We start from the raw sequence: 18,343 nt of genomic DNA on the forward strand, positions 1-18,343 counted from the left end.
AATCAAACCAACGATCGAAGAAAAATTCATCAGTTTTTAATGAAGATGTTAATAGCATTTTGATGATCGACTAATAGGACAGAAAATCTTCTTACAAACCAATGAACTCACTCATTGCTTTAAAATAAACTTAATTCAATATTATCTGTTTGATAAATATTATAAAGTAAAATTCTTATATATATATATAATAGTCGATTATCTATTATTCTTATTTAGTTATATTAAATTTTGCATACAAATACAGCGCAATCAAATACATTTGAGCAGCAGATCATTTTAAAAATTTTCCACAAAACAAAAATAAACAAATATTTCAGTGTTTGTTAACAGAACTGCTCATGCACAGCTACAATTCTGGAACATGTTGAGCAAATCATACATAAACATCCATAGCGTAGATTTGAAATTGGAAAAATTACAGAAACCACAAAATCAAATTATATCAGCAGGCTACAGAAAAAATATTTATTCTCACTCATACTATTTTTTTCTTCACGAAAAATATTCAAAAATGTTCCTCAAACTGCCCCGGGGTAAAGCTAATTTTCAGAAACCGAAATGATAAATGTTGATGAATTAACTGAAATAAATGAGGTACTAGTAATACATAAGAAACAATACCTTTTCATATGTTATTCTATGTTTGTCACCTACCAAAACGTTATTAGACACAGGCCGGACACTTTTCGTCAGCAACCAAGGCAACTAAGCAAACGTGAAGGAACGTATAGTGCACTAATGGACATTTGCATAAACTTCAGGTTAAACAAGTATTAAAATTATTCGTTCTATTATGATTATCGTTGTCTTTTAAATAATTACCCTAAAGAGCACTAATTAGAAGAACTCATCAAATGTTAGAACACTAAGATAGAACTGCAATCATATACAAAGAATACTTTGACAAATTTTAAATAACGCTTTCAATTACAAAATCTAAAGACATAGAAATCTAAGAACCTGCAATTTCACTAGAAAACCAAACAGCAAGTGCAGTATATTTGTTAGTACAATTTACAAATTTAGTTACAAAATGAAAGGAGAAAGGATAGCATTATTATATGCATTTTATTTATAGTTCTGCAATCAATATCGCTTTGTCCGTAGATGTTGAGTAACTGCAGAAAGTACTAAAAGAATAGCTGCTTAACAACAATGCAAAGTCCACTGACTTTAGTATGCAATATTTTATTTAAGTCGTTCCGATCTTTTCAAAGATATTTATCACAATATTACAATTCACAATTATTTATCACAATATGTTCCTGTGATACATATTTTCTGCAAATGCGATTCGTATGCATTTACTGAATTCTTGTCATGCTTCAACTATATAATTGGAGACCAAAGTAAAATAGGCACAGCCAGACAAACATTGAAATCTATAACGGAAATCTTGGTATTCGCTTGCTTTTCAGGAAACATTCTCTACAGTCGCCTCCAACCAATATTCAGCTTGCTTCATGACAGCATTTGATATATAGAGAGATTCTTGCTGAAGCAAATGTTTCATCCAATTAATCGAGATCGTGCATTGAAAAGGAAAATTTGCCGCGTCGAAGCTCAAATATGGTGTAAATTTGAATTCGAACCTCGAAAGCGCAGAACAATCTGCAAATTGAAAAACCTAAAAAAATATCGTTAGCCACCGTTAACGGCAGATTTCTTATCTCATCAATTTTTGCGCTTACTGTGTGCTTATTAAATCCGAATTTCTGAAGATTAAATAAACTGCTCAACATGACATATAAAATAACGCATGCGACTGAATTTAACCAAAAAACATGTCACCACAAAATGTTCTGTTCTGCTAATCAATGCTATGACTGAACATTTTCAGAATATGAAAAAGAAATAATCTGTAAAGCCATATGAACTTTCTAGATGCTGAAATTTACGTTCCAATAAAAAAATCAACTTTAACGAGGACCCGGCTTTACCCTACAATTCAATAAACAAAAGTGGAATTACTGAGCATTAGTCAGGACAAAGCAAGCTGCGCTTGTCAAGCGAACGAGCGCTGCGTTGCAAATAACGAAACCTTTGGCGTCAAATTAATAGGCTTACTTAATTAGAAAACCCCATTCTGTAGCGTTAAACGACCCAGCCATACTGCACAGCATTGCTCAACGGTGAATTACGTTCAACTTGTAGAAATTATTCTGAATGCAATTTGATGAACCGAAATGAATGTGGCCGGTTATGTTCCATATCTGAAAATATTATCCTTCATATATTTCTGATTGTCTGTTAAAATTATAAAAATTCCTTAAAAAAGACATTCGTTAATTTCAAACAAGAGTTGACGAAAAGTATAAAAGTACAATTATTGAATTCGAGACAAAATATTTATTCTCACGTAGATTTTTGATCAATTAAAAAGTAACTCAAAAATATAAAACTTCGACAGAACTTACAATATATTTGTGCATATTGCAAATGGAATTTCCAATAAGCTACTTAGTCCACAACAGTGCTCAAACTGCATCTGCTGACTGCCTTTTGCATATGAAATTTTATTGTTAGTGAACACTCGTGTACTTCAGGGCATTCTTCCGATGTTTAGGATCTTGGATGACTGCAAGTACAACCAATTCTAGTCAAAAGCCCTGCTATTTGGCTAAACGTATGGCACATATGTGGATCTTTCTGTTGTAGCTAGGTGTTGATTGACAAAATAGCTGCAAGTGCTTTATTATATGGAGAAAATGACAACAGTCATTGCGCAATGTGTATCATCAAGAGAAGTATTATTGTACAAATTAAAACTTTTCAAGTATTAATTAATTAATTTACAGTACCTTTACCTCTGTGTTTGTAACATTAACTGATCGATGAATATAAATAAAAAATTAATTTCATGTTTCTCTGATGTTTAGACTTTTGCATCTCGGTTGAAAAGAATGTTTAATTCTGTACTGCTTTATTGACAAATATTGTTAAAGTGATGTTTGTAAAAAAAGAGTAAATAAAGCGCTAAATTGTAAATAAATTCTTATTGCATTAATCTATTTAATTTATAAAAACGTTTTATTTATTTTAAAATATTTATTTTATTAACAAATTTATTAATTTATCTATATTTATATATTTATGCATCTTTTTTTATTTTTTTATTAATCTGTCATGTAACACTAACTGTCAGTTAACATGAAAATCATTTTTTGTTTTACTATGCCAAATTGAAGTGAAGTGAAGTGAAGTGTTTGCGTCATTGAAAATGAATTCTTTTTTCCAACCCGATATTGTTGAAAAAATAATGATGCAATATTCCGGTATTCAGGGTGTGAGCAAAGAGGCGGCTGAAATTATGGCACACGCTGCTGTATGTTTCAAGATTTTTGTAATGTATGATTCACGCGAACGATTGATCTTTTAGGAGCTGTTTTGCGTAGATTTGATGAAAAAAACCCGTGTAATAGCTGAACTCTATGAGCGTGATGTCGTTTTGGAGAAAGATGTGAATCTCTGCAGACAAGTATATCCGACGATTGCGTCTATTCAAGGTAAGAGATATTTTACTTATGTATGGCTAAGTGTAAGACTACTCCAGGTGCCGTCATTTTTCAACTTGTAAATTGACGTTTGCATTTTTTTTGTAATATTTCATCTTCAGTAACCGTTGTGTGGAAATTATTGTATAATCTGACTGCTGTTTAAATGGTAAACTGAACTCAAAATGCAGTTTTTAAACGAATTGTTTTCAGATTCTGTTAATGAAATGTCGACAGATTCAATGAACCGAATCAAAATTGGAACGAAGGAAGATGCGAATGACGATGTGATTCAGGAGCCAAAGATGAAAGTAGTGCGACACGATGTAGTAGAATGCACTAATATGGCTATAATGAATATGGCACCGGGTGCCAGCTGTCGCATTTTATATACAGTTATCGAGAAAATAGAAGAAAAGCTGTGTTGAGATTTCTTGGAATTTGTGATGATGAGAGCAAAAGTTTTTATACTGCTTGACAGATTATTGACTTTACTTTGATTCAAAAAGAAGTTAATTTGCAATAATTCTGAAATGCTATTTATACTGTAATTACCGTACTTTTAAGGTTAATGAAGTAGAAATTCTCATGATTGATGTTTTTGTATTTTTATAGCAGCATTTTTAAAATTATATTTCATCTGTGCGAATTCTGAAAAATTAGTAATTTTTAAAAGCATTTGATGCACTACATCATGCTGGTACGGTAATTGTTTTTTCGATCTTGCACGGTATTTTCAATGTGATTTTGATTCATATACAATATTTTTGTATATGAAAGTAGTCTTCTATAAATTTGTGTGTGAAAACTTATTTTTGCAATAAAGCGCTTCGAAAGGATAAACAGAAAGTGAAATACATTAGAACATTTTGTGAAAAACAGGCTGTACTGTTGATGTAGGAAGAAGATTGAACATTTAAGCGACAGCAGCTTTTAGTATGTTTAAACTAGAAATCGATTTCAAATCAAAGAGGTGACGAAGCGATCAACATACACCGTCACTGACACGGCACGGTTGGTGTTTTCTCAATCAGAAATACAACATACCTTTAAATGGCTTAGTCGTCTTCGTTTAGCTGCTCGTAAAAAATGTTGCTGTAAGCCTGCTGCCTATGTCAGTACCTACTTGCATTTTCAGATTTGCTAACGGATATTTTTTTCCAGTACAAATGGTTAAACTCCTAACCCTAATCCTAACAACAAACGTAAACTGAAAAAAAAGATCAAATTATAATTTATTCAAAGTAAAATGTTATTGCAGTGATTTTTATTTATAAACGAACCACTGTATTCAAAAACAAAGCCTGCAGAAGTAAACTTTGCAAGCGGTACCATTATAATACTCTGAAGATCTCGAAAATGTATAACTTGATTTAAGACAAAATTATTTTTCATTTTCCTTTTCTTTCATTAACAAATGCTTACTGTAATAGTTCCACATAATACTTGCCAATTAATTTTACACAGATAGTAGTAGTAGTACGTTTTTGCTAATGAAAAGAAAATAAAAGAAGAAACTTCTCTAATTTTTGCCTTTCTGTTTTTTTCCTTTGCATGCTTTTAGTCGTAATTTTTCGTGTTTCTTGGCACGGCAACGTCTCAACCTTTTGACGACTTCTTCATTCGACATCACGTTCACACTTTCAATTCCATCTTCGCAGTTTTCATCAATTTTATCGTTTATTTCCAATAATTCAAAAGCACTGTCCAAGGGATGATTGTTTGTCAAATTCAACTTTTCAATGTCTTCACTTCGATTTCCCACGTTCAACTCTTCCTGGCTACAGTTCATCTGAAAATGCCACGTTTAAATTGTGAACAACTGAATTTTCTCCACTCACTGTTAGTTATTACAAAATTATATTACACCTAATTATACGTGGAAAATATTTATTTCAAATTTTACTCGCGCTTTCAGACACAGCATGTTTCTGCTAGCGTTCTGTATACTTTCAACACTACAGCAAACAATTTAGCTGTTTTCCAGAAATAACTAGTCATCGAAGGAAAAAGTAAATAAAGTAGCAGCAATCGACAACAACAAAGTTAGAGACTGCTTTTCAAGGATTAATAAATTTTTAAAAAATATTACGATTAACGATTACATAATTATACAATGGTAAAAGAAATAAACAAACAAACAAACTTCTAAAATGAAATCTTCCATTTCGCACGGTGGATCCAACTCTGACTGTTCTACACTGTCATCCTTGAAAAGATATATACATATCTGTAGCATGTAAAATGGTATGACAAAAGCAGCAAAAAATAACAAACTTCGCTATCAGATGTTGCAGTATATCCATGCGCCTTCAACTGTGCGTCAACCTGTTCGATTTTTCTACAAAAATTCCTTTTTACGTTTAAAATTCATTTACTGTTTCGTAAAATAAAGATATTACTGAATTCCATCTAATGTTGGAACTTCATCGATATGATAAGAAAATTTCTTTTGAAAATAATCCAAAATGCAAAACATATCACGCTCAAAATACCTAAACACACATTTTAATCGATAATTTCACACTGTTATATAACTGATCAGAAAAAGTCCACTTTTCGGCTTCAGGATGAGATGTGGACATCATTTGAGGAAAGTCAATCACCACCGGTTCTTCATTTCTGGTAACCATAACGTTGCAAGGATTAAAGTCACCATGAATCAAACCATATTTGGCGAGCATAACGATAAAATCCAACAACTTATTGCAAAATTTCGTCGGGTCCTTCAATTCGTGAACGTGATTCCTAAATACAAAGCAACACTGCCATAAAATCATTCACCATAATGATTGTGTGATTTATAATTTTACAATGGAACTCCATCGATATGGGACATCACAACACAATGCCTGTTCCAACCCAGAGGAATGGGAACTGGAAAATTACGTTCGTGCAGTGCCTGAATAAATGCATCAACATTTATTCAATAACTTTATCCCACAATGACAAACCTTCATAAACTGATACTCTGCCATAGCAGACAAGCGAGACAGGTACAACCAAGACATGTGACACCTGCCTTTATGATAATTTCTACATTCACGAATTTTTCTGAATGATGTGCGGCCCAAACGATGCATTTTCAAAATAACTCGTCTATCAGACTTGTCTTTGGCCACCATTACATCTATAAAACAAAAATACCCGTTATTTTCAACAGCTAATTACAATTAAAATACAGTTCATTTAAATATTAAATAAAATTTAGGCATATATAGGATATGATCTCTTTTTATATTTTTTTACATCAACATTCTATAAAATGGCATGTAGCATAAATTATGCATATAGATGCAAATAAAATTTACACCAAATAAAAGTATCATTGTTATTTTGTAAAAGTTACAGCTTCAATTATTATTACTGTTGCATGTGTCACGAACGTTACAGTATACCACTGATTTCAAAATATCACAATAAAAACGGTTTCAAATTACGTGAACATCACAATTATATGCAATTCAAAACATTAAAATATTTTTTAAATGTTTTAATCGTTGGACTTGAATAAAGCAATGAAAATTAAGCTGCAAAGCAGTTTTCAAGCACTGTAAATTCAATTATGATAAGAAAAATAAATAAAATTCAACTATACCAGATTCCTTTCCTGTACCGATCTGATTTCCAATAGCAGTCAAGATTTCTCCTTTGAACAGTGCGTGAAGAGCTAAACAATCGTAACCCAAGGAAGACAGACGAAATCCAATGTCTAGAACAAAAATTTTCAACAGCGGCATTTGGTAAATGATTTGAAAATTACATGATTTTGTTTTTCCAAAAACAATCAGTCCACGCTTAGCCAATGAGTACAATTTGTTCTCCATATTACCATGTTTCAGTTTTGCAAAGTATACAATCAAAAATTGTGGAACATATTCGTGTTTTCGCATGCCCAGTTCGGTCTAAAATTTGAATTTATACAACACATCTACATCAACTGTAACAATTAACTTCGAAGTGGACAAAGATGAATGAATTTTTAAAAAAAGAAGTTAGGAAAACACAGAATGAGAAACTAAAACAAAACAAAGCAAAACATACGCCTAAAAGAAGCCGCAAATCATCGGACTCAATATAACGTACAGTTTCTGCATTCAGTTTCGGCATGGCAGTCAAAAAACACTCCTATAAAGCAATATAAAATAAAAAATCATTTACTGTAAATAAAAATAACAAAATCAATTGAAAAATAATAAGACATCCTGCTATTGCATACAATTTTATCAAATTAAAAACTGCACATAAAGCACAACAAGAGATTTTTCATTTTTATAACACTAGTAAACTGTTTGTGCTGAATTCACGAAACACAATAAGACTGATACAATATTGAGCAAGATAGTTAACAGAAAATTTTACAGGCTGATAAAAATTTTCAAAACAATAAGAATGTAATAACATCAACTTAATTCAAGCTGAAAATATCAAAACACAAAATTCAATGTGCTTATTTCAGCCGCATGAAAACAGTGCATTTCAAAAAGTTTTCAAAGCAAATCTTAAAATTCTAAAAACTAAATTTTTGTATTAGAAAATCGATGAAATCTCGTATTTCATAACAAATAAATTAAATTACTATATCGCACGTTTCAGATAAAAAACTCTAATTCTATGAAATGGCAAATTAAGAGAGCAGCTTTTTGCAAGTAAAAAACTCTCACCGAATCAAAAAATGATATTAAATATAATGACAGTATTTACTTTTGTACATATAAAACGAAAAAAGCTACAAGATGAATCGGTATTAAATTAAATGATACATTGCAATAAATTCACCCAGCTAATATTTTACAGTACTTTTAATGACAATTAAGTTAACACGTTTTCCATACGCTGTTATTAGTCATGGTGTATTTAATAGAAAGAAAAATGAAATTTCATTAGCATTTTACAGTGATATTTGCTACGTCAAACAAGGCACAAATCTACCAGACGTCTCAATTCAAACAGACGTTTTCCAAACTGATTACTGTAGGCTGTTCATTATTTACTGCAGCAAACAAATAGCGACAAACACATTTCGTTCTTCCTCATATTGATATCTTACTTTAACAATACATGAATTTACAAATGCGCTCAATTCATACAGAAATTAAAAATTTATCCAAAAAATCATTAAATTTTCATCAAATCTGGCGACAAATTTTCAAAAGAAAGCCGCGTTTCGAGCCATTGTGCAAGTTGTAACAACTGCTTTTCACCGAAATGCTTGCCAATCAATTGCAAACCCACTGGTAAATTTTGGCCAGACAAGCCGACCGGAAGTACCAATGCTGGCAAACCTGTTCAAAAATTCAGAATAAACAAAATTAATGTAAGCAAATCAATGGATAAATACTGTTGTCAAATAAATTTTTCTAAACTTACCGGCAAGATTAGCTGGTAGTGTGAAATAGTCATCACGTCGCTCCTGAATGCAATTGCAAAGATCTTTTTTCAACTGGGAATACAACGGTGCATCAGACGAAGTAGCAGGAGTTAAAAGCACATCGACAGTTTGATCGTTGAAAACTCGCAAATAATCTTCATATATTAACCTTCGAATTTGCAACGATTTCACGTAGAATTTATCATAATTGCTAAATACACAAATTGCTTACAATAAATAAATTGACAAAATCATATTACTTTTTTAATAAGAAAAAATTTCCAGCTAAAATTCTTTGACGCACAACATCGTTTAACGATTCTTGACGGCTTCTAGTTAACATTGAGGGAAAAGATATTTCATCGTTGGATCTGTATCCTGAATTCGGGATAAACAGTAAATAAAACACTTCGACAGGCAACAACAAATACTGTCAATCCTTTACCGTATTCCATTCCATCATAGCGTGCCATGTTCGACGCTATTTCACTGCATCCAAGAATATGATAACAAACATTGCTAAATCGGGTATGTGGCAATGACAATTCGACCAATTTACAGCCGCCTTCTCGTTCCAAAATGCTGGATATTAATTTCCAGTAGTTAACAACATCAGCAGAAAGGTAAGGGGTATAAAATTCCTAAACAGACATCAGACTATTCAATTTACTTTTACTGGGTTTCACGCGCTCAGTCACTTGCCTTCGGTAAACCTATACGAAGAGACTTCGGAGAAAAATTCTCTGATAAAGTGAAATCAATTTTCTCACAATTAACCATTGTCGAATCTTTCCAATCCCGACCCGCCATTGCATCTAAATTACTTCAAAGTGATTTTCAAATTATACAATGATAATTTATAACTGAAAACAATGAAATTAACTGATTTTGAATGGCTATGTTTCGCATATTTGTAAAATAAAATACATGAAATAATGTAGATAAATTTAACAAACATTTCAATTTGGCCAAAGTCATAAAATGCTGATGTTTTTTTTAATGAAATAAACAGACATACCCAACGCTAGACTAACATCTTTCACGCGTTTTGCCAAAATTCCAACGCAGTCCAAGGAATTGATGAGGGGAACAAGACCATGCCGAGATAACAGTCCATAAGTTGGCTTAAAACCAACAACACCACAGTACGCAGCTGGATTTCTACATGATCCACCAGTATCTGATCCCAACGCACTAAAGAACATTAATTTGCTGTAATGTCACTTGAATAACTGAAAAAGAAAAGTCTGATTTCTAATACATTTCAGATATACCGCATGCTACCGCTGCAGCGCTTCCACCGGAGCTACCGCCTGTAATGTACCAATCATTTTTTAAATTGTGTTCTTTGTCAAATTTTCCTCTCCAAACTTCAAACGTCCAAGGATTTTTCACAGGTCCGAAATAGCTGTTTGTGCCGCTAGTTCTGAGAAAATGAGTGACTTTTTGAATAAAATGGTAAAATAGTACTTTTCACCCCATGCAAAATTCGTCCATATTCGTCTTTCCAAGCAGAACGCAACCACGTTGCAACAATTTCTCGACAACTGTTGCGGTGAAATTCGGCTTGTAATTTTCAAGCGCTTTTGAGCCGAGAGTAGTTCGCACGCCTTTCGTGCTGAAGCAGTCTTTCACCACAATTGGAAGACCAAAAAGTGGATCTGGAAATTTAAAACCAAAAAAATAAAATTGCAGCACGAATACGTTTCCTTTTCTCACCATTACAAAATTTGCGGGATAAATTTACAACTTGTGCAAGCGCATCTTCAAAAGTTTCTGTTATAAAAATATTCAAATCTCGTACTTTCCAGGACAGTGCGACGCTGTGCTGCACGCGATCTATAAGCCTTTTTTGTTCGACCTTTGCCAGATTAGTAAAACGACGAATGATCACCCGAACCTGCATACCTGACAAGAAATAAATAATAAAAAAAGAAATTACATTAGCTTTAAATTGAAATGTTCGTTAAACAGATACGAAAAAGTAGAACAATTTTCAAATTTTCAGAACAAAAATCTCATAACAACTTTTATATGCAATAATCAAATTTAATTGAAGATTATTTATTGCGAAATTTTTTAATATTTGAACAATTGTGCAAAATGTAATGCAACACTGCATCCCATCAGAAAATGTCGTCAAAAGATGAACTCTTCGATTAAGCAAAATATTCATAATAATGAAGCTTTTCTGAGCAACTAATTTTACGCGTGCTTGATCCTATATTACAAAGCAATAAGTTGTAGTGGAAAAAATATCAATTAAATTAAATTCTTCTGTTGTAAAGAATACTGTCACATATGATTTTAATTTACTTACAGTATGTAATGCGTGCAAGAATAAATGTTGTTGCGTACTAAAAATGTAAAAAAACAAAAAGTCGAAAAGCAATGTAAAACCAAGAATAAACAGAATAAATAGTATTTACATTCAAAATCAATGTTCTTGGCAATGTTTAAAGTAAAACTTTTTCTCAAATAACGCCTTACATAAAAATACAGTAGCAGACTGTAAACAAATTCAACTGAAGATATCTCTTCTCTTAACTTTAGTCGTTTCATCCATTCCGTGCTGAGAATTTGTTAAATTTCGCTCAGGACTGCTGCCGTTCGTATCGTGCAAGCGACTGCTATGCGCCTGTAATAAAAGGGCTGACTGTAACTCTTGTTCAATTTCCTCGTTTGTATTATCAATGGAATTTGCATAGCGAAAAGATTCGACAGCCTAAACATATAAACGTAAATTGTACGTTCACAACTACATTTGAAACTGTTTTGAAACATTACCAAATTGAGTTCTCCAAAATTTAGCTGTGCTCTGGCAAGTGTTTGATATGCTTCTGCCCAATCAGGACAACACTTCACCGCTCTTTCCGCAGCTTGAATCGCAAGAAAATCTTCTCCTCTCATCAAGAAAACCTAAATCAAATAAATTCGACAAGCTTTTTATCAATAAATAAATTTCTTTGTTTTGTTTTTATAAAATAAAAATAAAAACACAAGTCAACAACATGAACGACGGGACATATAAGCTGAATGAACTTTTGATGAAACTTTTTACCTGGGAAAGCATTTCATGCAAACGTCCATCATTGGGCTGCAATTCTATAGCTGTTTTAAAACGTTCAATAGATTCGGAATATTTTTCTAATTCAGCAAATAAAATCCCTTCGTTTTTCAAACGTTCAACTTTAGTAGCAACATCTTCCAGACAGAGTGTCTTTTTCCTCTTCACCAAAGTAACGCAGTCCACTTCACTGTCGCTTAAATTTTCATTTTGATCATCGGCACTAGATTCTATCCATTTCTGAACATGTTCTGTGAACGAACTTTTAGCTTTGCGTTTCCATTTAAACATGCTGATTGCAAATATATAAATACAGTAATATTAATAATAAGGTGTGTTAAAGATATTTATATTTAATTTTAATAATTTCACTTGTAATATATTTTTTAATTTAAATTTTAATTAAAATTTCGTATTATTATTTTTGTTTTCCGAGTATTTCATCATTTTTACTTTGTTATCGAATTTTAATTAATTGCAGTAAAATTTTTTATTAAGATCCGTTTCAACATCTACATCTATATACTTTATATGTGATTAACTGTGAAATATTAATGTTGAAAAAATGTTATATTAAACATTATACTTTGCAATTGAGGAAAAAAGAAGAACAATCGCGTCTGCAAGCTACAGTGCAATTTGGTGTTCATGTTAATTAATGATTATTCAAATAAGGCATAGCATTCGAATATTTTTTCAATTTGATGACAGTAAAAATTTTAAACTGTCCTCAATGTTAGTCAATGCTGTGAACATTTAAATTTTGAAAAAAGAAACTATAAACGCAACCTTTATTGTATATTGTTCAAGTTGCTTCAACATTGCCACTTTGTCGACGACTTCGAAAATTTTCGATGAACTTCTCGCATATGCTTTCTGTCGTTGTTCCGAATTGATTGAAAATATCTACAGTGATCAGTTCGCTATTAATTTTGTGCTCAAGCACCTGGACAACATGATTTGATATTATTTATGAGAAAAAAAATTAATTTATTCATTCAAATAGTGACGTTATCGTACGTGAGTGCGTGTGTTGAGCGGAGGCCGATGAGATTAACACACATGCAAAAGAATAATAAGGTCAAAGTATTGAAATTGAAATCAACATATAACAATTTCTAGAAATCGGTAATAGTGGATCAATGTCTAAAAGAAACTAATATCCATTTAAATCGTGACCATCTGATTCGAAATGAAAACAATTCACGCTGGCATTTCTCAACAAATTTCACTTCTGTTATTTTAATTTTTCCAATCAAATATCTACCATAAGGAGAATGAAAACTATAAAAACAATTTGAGTAAGAAGACAGATAAATGTCAGTTATGATTACAGTTCAAAATGACAAACAAAACAATGATAAAATATTTATTAAAGAAAAAAAAATAATGTTAAATTTTTCAAATGACGTATCCGCAAATTGATCAAATTGAGAAATGGTACAGTTTAAAATAAAGACAATAATGAAAAATAAATTAGAAAATTTTACTTCTTTATTACTGACTTCCTGTAGCGTTACTTGTAAACATTCAATTTTACAAGGTGGTCATCGCAAATTACAATAAAAAAAGAATAATGAAGTACAATTTAACTGTTGCCCAGTTTGCTGTGTTTAAAAAATTTTATTCAAAAAATCAATTAGTATTAATATGGAATTCTTCTGCACGCAGAGAATGAATGGCCATATTCCCGCATGATGAATTTAATTGATGTGCTTTCTTTAGTTGGTTGGTTACTAATTAAATTTCTCAGATTGGTCGCTACAAATGATTAGTCTACAGCAGCATAGTTTTTGTTCACTGAAAACTATTAATCATTTTAGATTTAGATTTAGATTTAGAATGATTTTAGAAATACTAATGCATCTTGGCAGACATACAAAATTAGCAACTTCATAGGTATATTATATGCATACACAAACACACGCACACACCTATATGTATATATATGCGTGTGTGTGTGTTCATCAGATTTGAGATGTTTTATTTCAATGAAGAGATAACTTCGTTTATTAGTTTAAGTTTAAAAGTTCATTAATGTAATTTGTTTATAATGGTTGACTTAAGAAGTCGCAAAGGCGTATAAGTAGCCAGTGCTTGTGCTTGTAAAGTAGAATATTACAAATAGATTACTTCTAAATGAAAGATACTTCTTTCTAGAGAACGGCTCGAGGAATTACACTGTAAGAATGATATTTGTTTGCTAAATCTTTTTTTTTATTCACAATTTTGTATTTGTGTTTCTTTATTTTGTTTGTATAACCAAACAATTATTAAACAAAATTCGATTCAAAAAATCATATTGTATTCAAGTGATAACATTACATTGAGCGAATTATATACATTATTATTATCATTATTTAGCTATCAATGCTTGTTATTATTTTTTTTTTCTTTTTGAATTTTTAACTTTGCTTTTTGATAAGCTTAATTATGATATGTTACAATCAACGTCATATTTCGATATTTAATTGCATTATAGCCTTTGAAATTAGTCTCTCAGTTAGTATTTATGCGTCCTTCTTCTTCTTCTTCTTCTAATTCTTCTGTTGGGGCATTTTGTGATTTATTCATGATAAAATATTCAAATTAAGCTAGAAGAAATCAAACTACTAATTAAGAGCTCTTATAAATAAATGTTCATCATTTTAATGAGCTTGAGCTCTGGAAAAATACTTTTTCTCAATAACAAAGCTGTCTCCTCCGCTGTTCCAAAAGCTTATTATTTTTAAATTGATATCATGCCATTGTAATTTTGCTGATTTTTTAAGCTTCAACCGATTTGACACCTGCTGTTCTATTGCTCATTTTCAGATCGACATTTCAAATTCACAAGTTTCACCTCCTTTTCAATGACGTCTGCCAGCAAAATGTCGCTTGTCTGTCTGCCTCTCTGTTGAAGATCATAATTCTTTTGGAACTTCCTGTTGTCAGCTTTGAGTGGATTTGAAAGAACCTTTGGGTGCTTTATAAGTTTCGTTTTTGGGAAAAAATACCCAATATAGACTTCATTCTGATGATTGGCAAAATTATTCATTCTCTATTCTTCTTGACAACTGGTGGTATTATACCTATACTGTTGAACTTGCTACTTGTCAGGTTGATTTTGAAAATCAAATTGAAACAGCCTAATCTTCGACTTATGGCAGGTAATTTCATTAAATTACTTGAATTTTATATCATTTATTTAATATTAAATTTGTTTCACTACCAAAAGCAAGTTTAATTAGTTTTTCTCCACAACTATACTTCTGGGTGGTTTTCGTTCTTTTTGACAATTCAGTTTCCTAACTACTGACTAACAAAGCACCAACTGAAGACGATGCACTCGCAATTATTACATGCGTTGCATTTTATTTTGAATTCATAAAGCATTTCAATATTTTAAGTAATTACTTATTCTTGTTGCTGCTTGCTTGTTCATCATTTCCAATAGTAAATAAAGTTGGGGGTGTAAGTGTATTATTGATTACGTTTTGCATGACATATAATTTCACGCATCATGATGCTAGCTAGTAAGTAGTTAGTCTGAAATATCAGTTCATAAATGCTGATGAAAAGTATACAATTCGCACTAATACTTTTTTTACATATTGCATAAAAATGTACTCTGTTTTCGTTCTTTTCCAGCTTTGGGATTATCCAACATTGTGCACGGCTTAGGATGCGTATTTTACCACGTTCGCCTTACTGGCTATTTGGAATCGTTAAATCGTACAGTAACAACCCGCGCTTGCATGTTCCACGCCCCGCATATAACGTTATTTTTGCTGTCAAACGACATGTTCACTTATTCTGTATTTCTGATTTGCATAGAACGCCTGGTCGCGTTCCACGCGTCCGAAAAATACGTGAAAGTGTTCAGCGCTAATCGTTTGAACATTCTATTTATATTTTTTGCAATTTTCATCTTTGCTAAAGTGCTGTTCTATTGGTGGATTGCGCTCAGTCGAACCGATGTGCAAATTTCCAATTCCTGCTCTTTCAAAGAGACATTCGGTCTGTATTATTATTCATCTTTACTGTCCGCCAATCTCGCATTCGGCTGGATAACTGTGATTTTGTACATTTTCTTGCTCGTCTCTTCTCGCATTCGCAAGTCGACTCGTTTCGCAAAAATGGGCCGCTTCAGAATGGACCGTGAAACGTCAATGACCAAAAGTGTGTTTGTTGTACTCCTATCAAGCATCCTTTTCCAAATATTCCCATCCACATTGAATTTATGCAAATTGTGGAGCAAAAAGGAGAATCCACTGTTGTACCATGCCATAATTATATCGTTGCAAAATTTCAATTTGAATTTCACTGCCATAATTTACATGATAATTCACCCAGGTCTGCGACAAGAGCTGAAAGAATGGCATCCTTGTCGATTCAGAGGTACCGCTGTATCGCCGGAACAGTACAACGTTGGAGTTTACATTGGAAATGGCAAATAATGATCGACCGCATGCAAAATGTATTTTGAAGGCAGTATTTTGAATTCAATTCATCAAATGAGTGGATATATTTCTTCTTCGATTTTGTATTTTTGCTATTGCACAAAGGAGGATTTATCTGAAATAAAAAATTGAGCATTCATTTTTCACTTTCCAATTCAAGCAATACAAAAAAAGAAGTACAATTTTGTGCGTAGCACAACTAAAATAAAAACATTCAATTCAAACTACCAGTGGGGGTATTTTGCTCGAATACACATTTTCAATGAACTTTCTACACACTGATTGCACTATTGGATTTCTATTTTATATAATAAAAACTAACATGGTTGTACTTCTAACCGGTCAAATTAAGGCAGTCGAGCGGCAATTGAAATTTCTTCCATTGTCCAATGTTGAGCATCAACAGTGCTTTCAAGTTGAATTCAAAACCAAACAGCGTAAACTCCTACCGTAAGCAGAGCAGTAAAAAAGGACGAAATTACATTTTGGGCCTTGTTGCAAAGATTGCCACTGCATTCACAGACTGTGGGACTTTGGTCAGCAAGGCAAGCGGCATTTTGTAATTTGTGAGGATTTTTCAGCATTCCATCTTTACAGCCTCTGATGGTAAATTTAAATTCTAAAAAATCAACAGCAAAATATAAGAAATTATTGTATATTCGTTGATAATGGATTAAATGAAAATTTTCACTAAAACTAAAGCTAAAGTAGAAATTAAAATCATGCTTTTGCTTACGCTTTGATAAAGATATGATAAATTTTACTTTTATCATTAAATTTAAAACTATTTTCAAAACTAATACACACACATTATACAATTTCTAGATTAAAAATACTTTTAAAGCGTATTCAAAATTAATAATAAATAAATAAAACGGTCGTTTCTTGTAGTTATTGAAATAGTATAAACGTTAGCTGCTAATGTACATTGAAATGTATTTTCTTTTATCAAACATTATACATTATAGAAGTGTTGTATTGAGCTGAGTTGTACTGAATGAACACGAACGTTTTTGAGTGAAAGTGAACAATTGATTCAAGCTATTTATTGCACATGTTATGAGAAAATCAAAAGCGTGCAAATGACTAAACTAAGCCATTCAACAAAGCTAAGAAAGTGTTATGATAAATATTAAAATTTACCCTCTGTGGTGACAGTGATCTTGGTACAGTTACTATTTTGACAAGTTTGCTTGTTCAATTTCAACAAAGCATCCGGTGTAGCATCGTTGCAGTTGTCCGATATAGGAGGCAGTGAAAAGAGTTTTGAAAAGAATAATTTCGCAACATGCTTTTCATAATCATCCGTTTGTGGTGGCATGGGGCTTGCACAATAATAACAATGAATGCTTTGAATTTGTGCTCTGACCAAATCCACTAAAATACCTGAAAATAAAAAATATCAAAAACAGAATCATCAAATAAATAAAAGAAAAAAGAAACACGTATATAAAGATGCATTATTAATCAACAGGATGTAGTGTAATCAAAGCAAAGCAAAGCGTTGTAGAAATTGAAATTACAAACCTAAGAAAAGAGACGTGCAGAACAGCATCGTGCAATTGCAGATGATTGGAAAAAGGATGTTTGAAGAATGATAATAATTTTAAAAAAAAGAGAAATTGATAAAATAGAAACGGCGGCGTTGTCCAGTAAGGGGTGCAAGAAAGCAAGCAGCATCCCGTGCACCAGATGCGACGCCGTTGCTAAGCAACCGCAAAGAATGCCGCTTTTACCTATTGATTGAAATTTTGAACCGAAACATCTCTGCAATTTATTTAATAATGGTCGATGTTAATTGAACTGCAATGTGTCAGCTTGACAACTGCACTGAAACCGAAAGGTGTTCGCTCAATAAATGATGTTTCAGTTTAGCATATTTCAGCAGCTGCCAATATGGTCACTTCTCTTTTTTTTGCAACGCAAATGCAACACGATCTGGACATACATGAACATCTCTATTCAT

At 32.0% G+C, this 18,343-nt stretch overlaps 6 protein-coding genes across 6 annotated transcripts; 2 read left to right on the forward strand and 4 right to left on the reverse strand.

Annotated features, from left to right (window-relative positions):
• Nucleotides 1-1,417: 1,417 nt before the first annotated feature.
• Tsp_08791 (hypothetical protein) lies at nt 1,418-2,435 on the reverse strand. The gene is given in 4 exon segments (XM_003374016.1): nt 1,418-1,614; nt 1,631-1,718; nt 2,145-2,216; nt 2,421-2,435. 4 exon segments carry the CDS (start codon nt 2,433-2,435, stop codon nt 1,418-1,420), a joined length of 372 nt encoding a protein of 123 aa, XP_003374064.1.
• An 830-nt stretch (nt 2,436-3,265) lies between these two features.
• Tsp_08792 (hypothetical protein) lies at nt 3,266-4,644 on the forward strand. The gene is made up of 5 exons (XM_003374017.1): nt 3,266-3,328; nt 3,383-3,509; nt 3,711-3,920; nt 4,174-4,227; nt 4,469-4,644. The coding sequence occupies exons 1-5, from the start codon at nt 3,266-3,268 to the stop codon at nt 4,642-4,644; spliced, it is 630 nt and encodes a 209-aa protein (XP_003374065.1).
• A 375-nt stretch (nt 4,645-5,019) lies between these two features.
• Nucleotides 5,020-7,975, reverse strand: Tsp_08793 (serine/threonine-protein kinase RIO2). Its single transcript, XM_003374018.1, has 9 exons — nt 7,934-7,975; nt 7,542-7,625; nt 7,096-7,402; nt 6,452-6,627; nt 6,311-6,399; nt 6,036-6,245; nt 5,775-5,838; nt 5,644-5,706; nt 5,020-5,289 (listed from the first exon to the last, which is right to left on the reverse strand). The coding sequence occupies exons 1-9, from the start codon at nt 7,973-7,975 to the stop codon at nt 5,020-5,022; spliced, it is 1,305 nt and encodes a 434-aa protein (XP_003374066.1).
• A 640-nt stretch (nt 7,976-8,615) lies between these two features.
• Tsp_08794 (glutamyl-tRNA(Gln) and/or aspartyl-tRNA(Asn) amidotransferase, A subunit) lies at nt 8,616-12,226 on the reverse strand. The gene is given in 14 exon segments (XM_003374019.1): nt 8,616-8,782; nt 8,868-9,023; nt 9,169-9,246; nt 9,278-9,509; nt 9,646-9,683; nt 9,887-10,062; nt 10,130-10,294; nt 10,346-10,529; nt 10,573-10,776; nt 11,185-11,225; nt 11,337-11,377; nt 11,417-11,593; nt 11,608-11,787; nt 11,930-12,226. 14 exon segments carry the CDS (start codon nt 12,224-12,226, stop codon nt 8,616-8,618), a joined length of 2,136 nt encoding a protein of 711 aa, XP_003374067.1.
• Nucleotides 12,227-14,951: 2,725 nt separating this feature from the next.
• On the forward strand, nt 14,952-16,374 carry Tsp_08795 (hypothetical protein). The gene is made up of 2 exons (XM_003374020.1): nt 14,952-15,084; nt 15,566-16,374. Exons 1-2 carry the CDS (start codon nt 14,952-14,954, stop codon nt 16,372-16,374), a joined length of 942 nt encoding a protein of 313 aa, XP_003374068.1.
• Nucleotides 16,375-16,799: 425 nt separating this feature from the next.
• Nucleotides 16,800-18,343, reverse strand: Tsp_08796 (hypothetical protein). Its single transcript, XM_003374021.1, has 4 exons — nt 18,326-18,343; nt 18,114-18,144; nt 17,521-17,763; nt 16,800-16,996 (listed from the first exon to the last, which is right to left on the reverse strand). The coding sequence occupies exons 1-4, from the start codon at nt 18,341-18,343 to the stop codon at nt 16,800-16,802; spliced, it is 489 nt and encodes a 162-aa protein (XP_003374069.1).

The sequence above is a fragment of the Trichinella spiralis genome, assembly GCF_000181795.1.
Source record: "Trichinella spiralis strain ISS 195 chromosome Unknown Scfld6, whole genome shotgun sequence".
In the NCBI taxonomy this organism is placed as follows: Eukaryota; Metazoa; Nematoda; class Enoplea; order Trichinellida; family Trichinellidae; genus Trichinella; species Trichinella spiralis.